Source organism: Athene noctua, chromosome 6, assembly GCF_965140245.1.
Source record: "Athene noctua chromosome 6, bAthNoc1.hap1.1, whole genome shotgun sequence".
Classification (NCBI taxonomy): domain Eukaryota; kingdom Metazoa; phylum Chordata; class Aves; order Strigiformes; family Strigidae; genus Athene; species Athene noctua.
In genome coordinates this window covers 20,053,398-20,067,577 of record NC_134042.1, presented here as the reverse complement: position 1 = coordinate 20,067,577, position 14,180 = coordinate 20,053,398, and the positions used below count along the sequence as shown (strand labels likewise).

At 39.4% G+C, this 14,180-nt stretch overlaps 1 protein-coding gene across 2 annotated transcripts in view; it reads right to left on the bottom strand.

Moving 5' to 3' along the window:
• Positions 1-5,262, bottom strand: part of AQR (aquarius intron-binding spliceosomal factor) — a 56,182-nt gene extending 50,920 nt beyond the window's left edge. Inside the window, exons 1-5 of one of the 2 annotated variants that reach the window (XM_074909813.1) lie at positions 5,107-5,262; positions 4,205-4,261; positions 3,100-3,140; positions 2,566-2,601; positions 114-234 (exon numbers count right to left, since the gene is read on the bottom strand). In XM_074909813.1, the coding sequence (XP_074765914.1) occupies positions 114-234; positions 2,566-2,601; positions 3,100-3,140; positions 4,205-4,261; positions 5,107-5,193 (342 nt within the window). In that variant the 5' untranslated portion in view covers positions 5,194-5,262. The remainder of the gene's footprint in view (positions 1-113; positions 235-2,565; positions 2,602-3,099; positions 3,141-4,204; positions 4,262-5,106) is intronic. The other variant, XM_074909814.1, reaches the window with a different exon arrangement.
• Between the last annotated feature and the right edge of the window lie 8,918 nt (positions 5,263-14,180).

The window sequence follows — 14,180 nt, the reverse complement described above, 5'->3', positions numbered from 1 at the left end:
TTTACTTTTAACACTAAAAAGCCTTGCTACCTTCTGTCAGTATAAGTGAGCACACCACAAAAGCTGCAACTTGCGGATCAAAGTCAATTCTAGCTGTAATTGAAATTGGTTACCTCCCACGCAGGGACATTCTCTCTGAACTTCTCATTCACCATACAGCAGATTGACATTAAATATGCCTTACTGGACACCTCTGGAGAATAATTCATCCATAGGTAATTTTCAAGGTACTGGCTGTGAAGAGACAAAGAATATTTCATTAGTTGCTGCCACCCACATAATCTGTCACTCATTCAAAAAAGCAGTTATCCACAGGGGTTTTTTCCTCCTTCTCCTTAAAGCTATCTTTATAGTTTGTGAGTAGTTCCTGAAGTTACCTCTCATCTAGGTCACTGTAGCAAAACTTTTTAGACTTGGTAACTGCTACAAGAGACAGACAAGTTTCTTATCAGGAAGACACATTCACCAGAGGGTTTTCAAGTGTAACAAGTAGCCACAGCTCAATACAAAGTCTAAACATAAATTCATGTTCTTTTTCCAAAAGGAGGACAAAAAAGAAAAAACTTGTCTAAAGAATGTCACACACATTCTTTTGAATGTCTCATGCACATTTCCTAGCAAAGAACAACTACTCCACAACAGCAGTTGTATCATTAAATACTCTTTTCCGTAAAAAATCATGAATTTTATAGAGAGTAAACTTTTTATAGAGAGTTTATGCTTCTAATCATATAAAAGCAATAAAAATATTAGATTACTGTGTGACTAAATTAAAGCATTAAATATTAGGGAAGCGATTAAGTGTTTCCAAGGAGGTAAAAAATTACTGGACACTGGAAAATAGCAGATTCCCAGCAATAAGCATTTCTTCATTACTATGGCACATTTCTCAGAGAAGACACTCTTAAAATTAGATCTTAGAGACTATTTGGACAAACTGCCTCTCTCCTTTAACCTCCTTTTGAAGCTATGTAGTATAGGTACTCCTGAGAAGGCAATCCCTAAATTCCATCATTCTCAACACTGCACTTGCACCTTGTGCTACTTTAGTAACTGCCACCAGAAAGGGGAAAGTCTGGTTACTTCCAAAACAAGCTGCTCATCCATTCCTTACTCAATGCCTGCTCTACCATTCATTTGGCCCCTCATGAGGCAGCTCAGTTTTAAATATTTACATTTCTGAACAGCTTACTTTTCTGACGTCTTACAGTAAGCTACTTCAATAGTTTCAGATAAGAAAAGTACCACAGATGGTGGTGAAAAAAGGCAGTGAGAACCTGTGTGTAATCAGGAGCAAAAGGCTCAGCAATGGTCAGACTGGGATTTACACTTTCCGGGAGCTCAGCCAGAATGCACAACTTCACATGGAGTTGAGACAACTTCATAGGCATATACAAGATGAAATACATATTTCTTCCCAAGAGCCTGGATCTGCCAATAGGAGGGGAAAAGCTCCCCAAAATCCATACATCATTTCACCCAGGAATTCCAAGAAACTTCAATATGCTTTAGTAAAAATACTATTATGCCCCCAAGTGAGGATAAATGTATGTAAGCAGGAATGAAGGACAGGAAAATCTCATGTGTGTGAAGACAGGAGAGCCTGACAGACAGATATGGGGGTGGGGGGAAGAAAAGAGAGAAAATTACTTACAGGACAAATGGCAGTAGATGGGGCTGTAGACCAGAAAGTACTAAAGTTACATTGCAGGCTGGTAACATTAAGAATGTTCACAGAAAGGATAAAAACCTCTAACTCCATGGTATTGCTGGCATATAAATTCCAGAAGTCATGCTACCAAGCATGCCATTTGTCATACTCCAAATCATAGCTTATATTTTTTTTTCTGTATTTTCTCATAAAGAAGCAGAAAACAGAGGAAAGTTTATCCTACTTTTTTAGTTAGTGGTACTTAGATCTTTTGTTTCAAAAGGCTGAAATATGTATGTCAACCAAAAACCATCTCATTCTATCTGCTCATAAGATGTGAAAGATAAAACAGAGCCAAACAGAACACTGAATATTGTGGTTTTAAATATGTAAATATTGCAAATATTTATTTTAGATATGCTTTATATGTTCTTCCAAGAAAGCCTGAAGTAGCTGTAAAAAAATCTTCTAAACAGATTTCCATTTCTTTTCAAGTGAGGAAAATGCTAGTGATCTGCTGCAGCACAATTCATTTTTACCCCCACAGTAACAGATTTAATCCAAAACCTTGCTCTGACTTCAATGAGTTCTGATTTAAGGTTTAATGACACATTCAAATTACAGACCCAAGTTTTTCACCTATTTCACTCATATTCTTTTCTTTGGTGCTTCACTTACACAAATTCAGAATCATAAACCAAGACACTCTGATATGGTTTTTATGTTTATGAAGTTATTTCTTCCTTAAATTAAGCTTTCCTCACTTATTTTCCTAGGTACACGATTCAAGGCTATAGTAAGTAGAAACAAGCAAGTGTACTACCTTCAAACTGACTTACTGCCCTGCATTTGCTTCTCATCTTTACAGGTTCCTACGAAAAAAAAATCTTAAAATTTGACTCCAATTAACTTACCTGAATTCAAGAAGCATTATCTTTCTAATAGCAAACCTAAAAAGGAAAAGGTAATCAATTAGCACAGAATTATTCTATTCTTTGTGTCCCCCATCTAACATTGCAATTCATTGAAATGAGACTTACACTTTATAAACCCGGTAACAATAATTAGGAAAAGAGCAAAAAGCTAGAGGCAGCAGGCAGCACACTCAACTGATATTTTCCTTTACATACCTTAGGGACAAAAGAAGGGATGAGCCTCCAATAACCACAACAAAACCAACATAAAACATAACAGACTACCAGACCAAGGAACCAAACAATATTATGTCCAGCTATCAGTTAAGGATTATGAGCTCATGAATGTTCTTTTTGCCACATTCAGACTTTGAAATACCGCAATGATTAAATGACTCAAATGCACTGGAGTAATTTTCATCCGCTTTTAACATGTTAATGCATTTTAAAATATTCTATGAAACATGAAAAACAACTTCAGTACAGATAATGTTGGAATGTTTGTCTGTAAGTGAAAGTAACTAGCGTACTTACTTGGACCTGACAATTTCTTTTATGTATACATCTTCAACAACCTACGGGAAAGCACATTTCCAAAAAAATGGTTAAGAATCTGGTATACTTCATAAAGCATTTAAAAATGCTATGTGATCAAATATGACATTACAATTATGTCTCAGCTCTGAAGAGTCCATGCTTCATGGACATACACTCTCACAGAGAAAGTGAATCAACTTCGGGGAAAGCACAGAATGATAGAGAAAATTGGTAGGACCTTTGTTCAAGTTATTCTGAAGGAATAACCTACAGTTACAGTTCACTGAGATTTTTATATAAAAGTCAAACAGATATCCAAACTTTTTCATTGTTAACCTTACTGTTGAATTTAAAGAACAGTCTTCAAAAGTCATCATGCAAGTCTGCATCAACTCAATCATCTGCTGTCACTGTTTCTTTTGACCGACATTTAACCGAATCCAGACTTTTACCTTGTTTTTCCAACAGGAATGAAAGAATCTGCACTATCTGTTGCAACAGGCACGCTTTGACATCACATAAGACAGAGAAGCAATTCAGCTGCTTATGTACATCCTAGTTCTAACAATAACAGACAGATACTATCACAAATACTAGAAAGAAAGAGAGTAAACTGAGGCTGTAAAGAGAGATTTAGACAAATACCCACAAGGGAAAGAAACCTAACGTTTACGAACCCCGCACTACAGAAAGCCAACATAAAGCCAAACACATCATGCCAAATTTTAAACATTCAAAACACATATATCAACCACAACAGCACTAAGTTCTCTGAACTTAGCTCTTGAGAAGCTTTCAGAGAGAAGTATACAGTTCAGTAAGAAGATGCTCAAAGATATTTTACTCTTGTAAGTGCTAGGCCAAAATAAACTGAACAAATAGCATACAAAATAACTGCACTGCTATAGCACGCTTTCATAACAGTGCCTGCATTTATAAACTAGAAATACATAACAAATTACTATGTGTTAAACAACTGCTGACCTTCCAAGCAGTCTCTTATACTGTTATATAAAATAAGCACCATTGGAGGTTGGCACATCAGAAAAGGGGTGATCCTCATTCTTTTACACCCCAACACAATTCCAGTTGAAGTATTTACCTTTGAATCGAAGGACAATTTTTTCTTCACATGTGGAGCCCAGTATTTATTTGCTAACTGTAAAGAGAAAATATTATTTTTTAAAGTTAAATATATGTATTTTCAGTTGTAGTGAAACAGTATCTCTATACACATCCCATCCCCAAACTCTATTTCACTAGTACTTTGGTTAATTTCAGTTTATGGTAACTACAGGTAATAAAATTGTTTTCCAACAGCAATATTTTTCAACCATTTAAGGTTTTTATACCTTTTCCAACAGAGGTGTGATTCTCTGTAAAAATTTCAGCTGCATAGAGTGCTATATAAAAAATCTCTCAAAATATAATCTTTCAGAGACTGTAAACGCCAGATTGCAAATGATTACGCTCCCATTGAGGAATTTCACAAAGAACTGGAGGATATATATAAAGGTGTAATATTTTGGGGCTATTCACTGCAGCCATCGCTTTGCCAAAACTCCTAATCTATGGTGGCAAGAGCTTCCTGACCACCTTTCACCTTTACTCAGCCTTCTTTATTCTGTAGAAGAGGAAGGAAAGCAACGTTTCCAGCAGAAAAAAAAAAAAAAAAAAACAAAAACAAAAAAAAACCCAACCCCAAAAGAACACTTGCATAAAACCACTTAAAATGTTCAGCTATAGGGAACCGTCAGCAAGTTTTCTGCTTTATTTTGCAGTGCTGCTCCTGTACGTCTCTAGTCCGGAAACGCTGGGGGCATAAACCCTTTCATATATAACCCAGGCGTTAACGTCTCTTCACTTACGACAAAACAAGACCCTTCCCCTAACACCCACGGCCTGTAAAGATGATTTAAGCCCCGAGGCGCCGCCGGGCGGGACGGCCTTTCCAGCACCGGTCTCCTCCCGCCAGACCCCCACGGGCCGCTCCCCCGCCAGCACTACCTGGGTCACGTACTCCGCGTTGATCTGCGATACGGTGGGCGCCACAATCTTCTTCGGCGGGGCCGAGGACGCCGGCGCCGCCATGGTGACGCCGGCCCAAGCCGCCCGGCCCAGCCCGGTCAGCGCCGCTGTGCCCCTCCGCTCCCCGCCCGGCCCAGCGCTCGGCGGGCGGGAGCTGCCTCCGCGTGAGGAGCAGCGGAGAGAAGGACGCTTCCGGGGCGCGCAGCGCTAGAGCGGCCGCGGGCAGGGCGAGGCGGCAGCAGCGCCACCTGCCGCGCCCTCCCTGCCCCTGCCGCTGGCGGGCGGGCCGGGAGCGGGGCCGCTGCCAAGCCCGTCCCGGGGCCCGTCATCCCTCCCCAGCAGCGCGTGGAACACCTCAGCGAGCTGTTCAGGAGCCTGTAAAAGCCAGAGGGCTGAGAGAAAAGACGAGGGAGGCAGTTAACGCACTAGGTTGCTTCTGCAGTCACCCCTGGAATGCTCTGTAAACCCATTTAGGATGACACCTATTTTATTTCCCAGTTAGAGCAAAGGTTTCTGTTCACCTAGCGTGGGACAGACCCACTGTTATTAACATCAACCCAACGCCACCGAGGTGTGAGCGCAGCCGTGTGCTCTGGGTGATGCACGCCGGGCCCCGGGAACTCGGAGAGGAGAGGCAACGGTAGGGGGGAAAGCCCACATGCTCACAGGAGTCAGCGCTTTGGTAATGACTTAGAATGGTTTGCTGTTAACTTATTCTATTTGGTAAACAGATTAATTAAGGAGGAAATTAACAGACTCCCTAGAGAAGTTACGTGCTTTGTTTCTGTGCTCATTATCCAGCACCTGCCACTTGAGTACTTTAAACTTCCAGGCAGATGCCATTGAAGTCTGTTTGAATATGACCTTCTTTGTTTTGATATCAAGGTGATCTCCATTTCATTTCTTCAAGAAGAGGTTAAACTAAATATTCTTTTTGAAGTTGAATTAGAATGTTCGATGGGAATGGAGAAAGTAATGACAGTACCTTCAATAGGATCAGACAATGGCTGCATTCAAATAAATATGCCTACTGCATGCCTTTGCTTTAAAAGATCCAGTAAATTTAATTTTTCTGTATGAAAACTAGTAAAATCAAAAAGTTACAAAAGTACCAGTAACAAATTTTGTGAATAACAGATTGAGCATTGTCTTGCCTAATGACTGAAACCTTCAGAGAGATGTGTGATGAAAAATACGCAAATGCAAAAAGCACTTAAAATATACCTAAACCAATGTACACCATCTGACACTTAAATTTCGATAAAAATCAATGTGTTTAGATGCTTCGATTTAGATTAACCTAGAGGTTGCCTCTTTGTGATTGATTTAGGCTTATCAAAATCTATGCAAATACAACTACCTCTTTTGTCTGTCCTTTTTTCATCACTTGGCACAGCTGCTAGCACTTGTATCCATGGGCAGGTGTAGAAAATACGAGTAAAATTTACCTAAGCTCTCAGCTGGCTGGCTGAGCCATATTAGCATGTTGCTGCATCTTAGCTGATAATACTGCCTACAGTGTCCTCTCCAACTTAACTTCCACAATTAGCTAGTTCTGTTTTCGACTACCTCAGAAATCAACATACATAGCTTATGTTTGCATGTATCAGAATAAGTAGAAATGTAACAGCTTGTCAGTTTAGCAAACAAAAGAAGAGAGTACTTTCACTATGCATGAGTAGACTAGAGGGGTAAATGGCAGGAAGGGAAGGAATACTGAAGCTACAAATCAGTGATAAAAAAAGGACAAAGGAAGGCAAGTTCATTGCCTATAAATATAGGCTGAAAAAAGGAAAGCTTCTAAAATTGCTTTCAAGTGGGAGCCAAAAGTCTAACGTGTTTAAGATGGATCATGGGACAAGTAGGAGAGGCTGAGATGATTTCTTGGCATCAGAGGTAACTATAATTGATGACCACAGATTTCTAATCACATGCTCAAGTGTTACCCACAAGGTAACATTTTTTTTTTAATTATTACCATGCCAGAAAATATGCAGGCAAATACATTTTGGACTTCATAAGTTTTCTAGAACAGCCTTGCAAGGCGAACTTAAACCTGACCTCTGCTTATGATAGATCATGAGGCATGTGTCAAAACCCACAAATTTCCATACAGTACCAAAGCTATGAAAGCTCAATGAGGAATCCATGTTTACCTAACTCATGGCATTTGGGTGTCCCAGTGAGGAGGTTAATTGTCTTAAACCTCACTACAGTCAATGTGGCAAAGGAGGTTCTTCCAGAGGGCAAATCAGAACTAATCTAAGTGCTCTGACTCGTTTTCTGAAGAAGCTTCTGATATCAGAAACTAATATTAGAAGCCTAATGTTAGGCAATATAATTATATCTCTCAGTGGCAATGTCAAATAAAGTGATAAAAGATCTCCTCCCTATAAACAATGCATTAAATAATTCTCTGTAAGGGGTATTGTTTAGTTACAGAGTGCTGAGACAGTAGGACTACAAATGAATAGCAAAAGTATAAATTAGTGCTTTGGCAAAATACATTGCTCTCAATCCTCAAGAGCAGCTGTACCTTTAAAGAGGAGTTGTGGTGAGACCAGGTATAATGACACCCAGTGTTGTACTTATGTCCCATCTGCGACTCTCACCCCAGCTCACAACTGCCTGTTAAGACTGGTCTCTCGAACACTACGCTCAGTTTCCCCCCGTGTGGAGGCACGTCTGTCACTTTCCACCCCAAACTGCTTTGTAGTCAGGGGAAAAATAAAACCCTGCACCCTGCCGTCCCCACAGCCTTCTGTGAAGTTCTCCATCTTTCTGTACTCATTGACTTAACACGTCAAGAAAATCAAATATTCTTTCTCTTCAAAAATCTGTTAATTCATTCATGAAGACATGTATTATTTAAAGAGTCACACATTTGAGTAGATGCGGTTTTCAAGACTATTATTCATTTCTAGGCTGCATACAGTTCTGGTCAATTTATATTCAATGCTGCTTTCTTGCTTAATTAGCTCTTCTTGGTTTGGATGTTTGCCCTTCCATATTAGCGGGGAAAAATATGCTTTTCTCCTCTTTGCAGACTGTACAAGCTGAGGTCATCAAGAAGCTGGCCATTGTTTGTATCTCGGTGATAGTCTCCCAAATACAGTATCAGTGGGTCAGGAAGTACCTAGTGATAACCAGCAGGTGATGATTCTATGTTCTGTCCTGTCTACCTTTTAGCTTATTTTAGGTTCTACCTAGAGTCACAGAAATTATTAATTTCTAGCAATGAAAACTCCTAACAGTTCATCTGTGAGGATTTCTAATATTAATTTATTTTAAGGTTTGTTACTGGTTTAGGGTCTTCAGTGAGACATGACCAGTGAAATGATTCAGCAGCTACACACTTCTAATATAAACGTGGTTCATTTTTTACTGTTTCTCTTTCACACAGAGATTTATCGCTTGAATCTTTTATCTTTCAGCTTCCTAGACATATTATAAACCCTGCACTGAGAGATGCAGACTCAGTATGGATGCCGTCTTGCACCTGTAAACTCTGGTGGGAAAGCTTTGTTCCAAAGCAGGTAACAAATACCAGCACTGCGCTCAGGGTGCAAAATGGCATTACCTTACCCATTCCAGTCATCAGGTTCCTTCAAAATTATGAACAGGCATCAGCTGACCCCTCTTCCTCCAAGCAGGCATTGTGCTTGGGACAGATGATTCCCCGCATACCTCAGCTTGGTCACTGCAATATGGCACCAGCAATTGCTCCTGGCTCTTTGATCCAGAATGATGAGGTGGCCTCTATCCCAACTCTGCCATCACATGAACTCCCAGTCACCAGGAGAGCAGAGGTGGCAGAGGTTCCCCCAGCGTAAGAGGAAGCTGAAGATATTGAAAGCTGCTTGCTGGGATAGGGGCTGAAACAGAAAAGCAGCTCACTGGCAGCATTGTTGTACTGCTCCACGCTCTCCCTCCCACCCAGGTGTTGTTTTCCTGTTGGTCCATCAACACAATTTTAAGCTAGGCCTAAAGCTCCAGTGCATGATCGAGGCTGTTGAGGCCTGCATTACTTCTTGAAAGAGATGTAGGAGCCTCTTCCCGCCAAAGTCATTGAATGTGGCTGTACTTCTTACGACAGTAGTTTTTACTCTTTTCTACATGCATTTGTTGGACCTTGTGGTACATAACTCAGAGGCCAAAGGAAGTCTAAGTTACTTTTTTTGAAAGTGAGCTGTGATTGTTTTTAACAGCAATGTTCCGTATGCAGAAAGCCAAAACCACGTAAGTCCTAGGGGGAGATGGCTGAATTGTGCTATCCCTATGCACAACTTAAAAATATCAAGGTGGTCCAGGTGATTTTTGATAGAACTGTGCTTCTCAGCATGGAGGTCTAGGTATCTGGGATGCAGCTCACTGCTGTATGGGAATTTGTTATCTGGCCTAATATAATTGCATTATACTAAATACATAAGCTTAGCTTTGGGGAAGGACCTAACAAATCTACACACACAGCTTTTGTTTTAACCAAAGAAGGGAAGTGACTACGAATATGCAGCATTTTGAAATACTACTTGCAAAGTTACATGAACTAAGTTTTTGAAAGGGATAGGGGGATGAATGGCATAGAAATGGAATAAAATGTACATTATTAAAAGACGACCAGAAACCTCCTGTGTGTCTTACCTGTTGAAATGATAGAAGAAACATCTCGATTTAACCTGCTTTCAGGTAAATAAAATTTGGAAAAGCTTCTCAAAAAAGATCAGAGGAATCTTTCAACATGTGGAAAGCTTAGGCACAATGACAGGGGTTGTTCCTTTGGTTATAGCTTATCCTTCATAGCACATAAACTAAATGTTCAGCCTGTTCATTATAGTTTTAATTCAATCGTCACATTGCTTTAACTATTTTATTTATGTGCATTCTTCTAGTCCAAGAGTTTGTCACTGTGTTCATCTCATTAAATATGGGTACTCACTCAGTAAATATGTGTACTTCCACTCAGTAAATATGGGTACTTTCAAAAATGATGCCTCGGTTTAGTAACAGATGCTTCTTAAAATATTTAGAATTTTAAAGTGTAAAGAAGCCGTCAGTAGCATTCTGATTTGTGTATAAATATTTATTTAGCACACGTTCTGGCCAATGTACTGCCCTTGATTTTTGTGCAAAACTTACAGTAACTTCCATGGAAATTCTGAGCTCATGACTAGAGAAAAAATATGGTTAATTCAGCAACCCAGCTGCTTTTATATCCCAGAATAGCAAGCAGTGCCTCTAGTGAAGGAGGTGGGGAAATACGAGAGTTTATGTCATTCTTAGCTTTTTGTTGCTGGGCACACATTTGAGTAACAGCTCAAGTTAGAGCAGACTCTGGACTATTCTGATTCTCTTCAGAGACTTTTAGCTAGGTTCCTACCAACTGGAGCAGAACATTAGTATGAAGGCAAGAGACGAATGGCCAGTAAAGCTCTAGAAATATTTGCTAGAAATCCTGTGAGAAGCTGTTATCTGATAAAATTTCTATGAGGCAAAAAAATTAATGTGAGATTAATCTGTTTGATGGAAAAACATGAGGACTTTGTCACTGAAATGAAATTCTAAGGCAAATAATTTCCTTTCTGCTAGTGCTAGTATGAGAAATGCTATGGAAAATTGAGTCTATTTGCAGCACCATTGTAAAAGTAGATTCTTGATCACATATCCCTTCTCACAATATAGAAAAAAATACAGATTGCAGACAAAACTGAAGCATATCTAAGATGCATAAAACCTAATCAAGACCAAACAATTCTAAGATGCTGAGAGCTAGCTGCAGTCTCCTAAATCTTCCATCCTTGCCTTTCTGAATGTTTTCTGAGGCTTTTGGTAGACACTTCTATTAGCATGCCAGGATTTTAAGAGAGGATAAAGTGATAATAAAACAGAATACCTACTGAAAACAGCAAAATTCACACAGGTGTAATACTTAAAAATAACTTATTCACTTTTAATAATTTCTCTTACTGGAAAAAAAAAAAGATTCTACTTTGATAGAGATTAAAATATTACACAAATCATTTTAGCTTATTGGCAAATGGACATTTTTCCTCTGCTGATTCATCAGACACACTATTCGAAGCCTGAGGGAATTCTTAGGAAGCTATTCTCACTACCCAAGTACCTGCTATTATTAAGACCCAGAGTATAAAATACAAGATAAAGTGCACTATGGCAAACCAAGTTGCCAAAATAGTAATCCAAGGTTGCTCTCAATGTCATGAAAGAATCTGTCCTGGGTTGCAGTGTATTCTATTACCATCCTCATGAGCTGTCGAAATCAGGTGGGGCAGTGTTTCCTTGCTTCCCCCCCCTCCAGACTATCTTTCTGTTAATGGCCCATCAATGCCATGCAGCATGACTAATTATCCCATGTGAGATGCTCCACCCAGACGGAGAAAACCAGCATTCCATCCTGGATATAACCTGAGATTCTGAATACCAGAGATGCTCTCTTTTCCACTGGATTTCTAGAGGAGAGGAGCTACTTAGCCACCACTGGACTTTTCTGAGGAAGAGCAGATCTTTTTTTTTTTTTCTACAGGATCACTACTTCAGGGGGACTGCTACCACCACCCTGATTAACAGGGTGTCAGGTTGTATCCTGACTCTGTCAGTTTAACCCAGTGCTATCTGCCTTTATAATTTTTTTTTTTCCTTATTAAATTGTTATTCTGATTTGGTGTCTCCCACTAGTTTGTTTTCAAACTAGCACAGAATCGTAACATGTTTTGATCTTAAAAAACTATCCTCAGATTGACCGATACACTTGAGGTGTCTAGATGGCTTAGCAGATTTCTACTCAGTTTACTAGGACTGTGTTGTCACTAACAGGAATCCCTGCTCAGCTATATTTTCAAGATCTTCTTAGAATCAAAATAAAGTAGAAATTGAGGAAATCATCTGAGTTTTTGTAGCTCAGCAAGCTACTTCCGCAAATACGTAATAAGCATTAAAATTCATACTCTAAAAAAATTCAGATGGTAAGTTTGCATACCAGTAAGATAGTGTTTTCCTTGATGTCAATAGAAATTGAGTGCAGTGCATTAGCAGTATGAATGAGAGACACCACACATAGCTGGTTTCTTTCGTTTAGGCATAGGAATTTACTTTTTTATAGAGTGGCCATGTAATTCTCTGTACTCCTCTCCTTCAGCAAGGTACATTCCACTGCCACATCCAGTGATGCAGCCATAGGCAGAGCCACCTTTTCCATATGCTCCTCCTACCCTGCACACCCAAAGTATTTTCAGCAGAGAATGACAGGCCACAGCCTACATCATAGGCGGTCAGTTTCTCACATCTCCATCATATCTTCAGCACTCACATCCTCAAGTACCACTCTGTACAGCAGGGCAGCACACATGGAAAGTCATGGAACTGTTGCACAAGTCACATATGGGGCTTCACAGGTCCATACAACTTGGGACCAGGGAACACTAGAAGGATTCCAGCAAAGAGGAAGAATTTCAGCTGCATATCCAAACTCTGTCAGGTGTATAGCGCAATCAAGCCACACATTAGCATCTCTTGGAAGCAGAAAGGAACTGGAATGGCAGGCTACAGTAGTAGAACAACATTCAAAGACTTGTGATAACTCAGGGCAGACATAATGACACTTTCATGTTAAAACAGCAGTTTCTGAACAAGGAAATGATTAATTCTACTTGTGAGTGATTTTGTGGGCATAAGGCTGATTTTTCCTTCACTTGCATGGACTTTGAAGATTCACTTTTCTAACAAATGCTAAGAAAGATGCTGTTTAAAAGCTGCTTGACAGAAGTAGTCATTATATGAAGAAGTATAATTACTTTGATCAACCTGGAGAAAATAAGGTATGTGAGAGCATAGAAAAGTCACTTCTGTAATTTCAATTATCCTTATGATAACTGCGCCTCAGACACATCTCATCCATAGCCATCAGACCATAAAACCAAGCTATTAAGTTAAAACTTGCACTTTAAAAAACCACAGAACCTTGTGCTAGGAATATGAACCGTGACCCCTTCAGTTCTTTAGAAGGTCTAGGCATTTTCAACATTATTACAAGGGGCCATTAGAAGGACTGAATCCATAGTCTTTATTGATTTAAGAGTCATCCAACTGTACTTATGTAAGTACTACTCAAGTGAGCTACTGTTGTAAGATTATGACTTTCAGTTTTACATTTATACTAGATGGCAGCCTAGAAAACTAAACATTAAACCCAGCATCTCAACCTGCAGCATAAGGTCTCATTAACTTCAGTGAAGTTTCTTTTGCGTCTATCATCTCCCATTTGCCTCACTAACTTTTCATTTTGGCTCTGCATATAATATTGAGAGCAGATCACAGACAAGTGAGAATCCACTCAGTAAGAAGCAGCTACAGAAGTGATTAAACAGTTTTTCTGTGGTTTATGATGGCTTTTTTTCCTTTTTGAATTTTTTCCTAGGTATAGAGGAGTACTTATATTTTGCAAGTTCTGACTTTCTGCAAACATTGCAAGGATAGCACAGCAATCAAAATCCTAAACATTTTGAAGTTATCCATAGCCACATTTCCTAGATAGAAATGGACAATGTGATCAGTTAGTACTGCAGTTCCAGTGAATTTCATACTGCATACTTTGTATTTTAAAAAAATCCCTTTTACCTTTTTCTGCTTGTTTTAAAATATTTGACCCTTCTTTTATTCCACCTCAAAGCTGAATCCAAGCAGTTTGAGAAGTTCTCCTTAGGGGGAGCACAGCATTAACACAGCAGGACCCACTGTTTTCCTGTTTACAATATGCTTTGGTTCTGCACAGTCTTAAAAACCACACTACTTCAGTACTATGAGATCATTACTATTAGCCATCAGCTCATTCTAACAAAGCCACAGGCAATGTCTCTGCCACCAAGGATACTTCAAAGACTGATGGCTTGCACTAGTCTTGAAGCGACTCACATACTAATGAAGTGTTATTGTTAACACTGGGAAAACCATTTCAGCTCAAATTCTCAAAAGTACTTGGAGATTTTTACTGTTAACTTCAAAAGAGATGGGATTTCAACCTTAGATTTTTTTTTTCT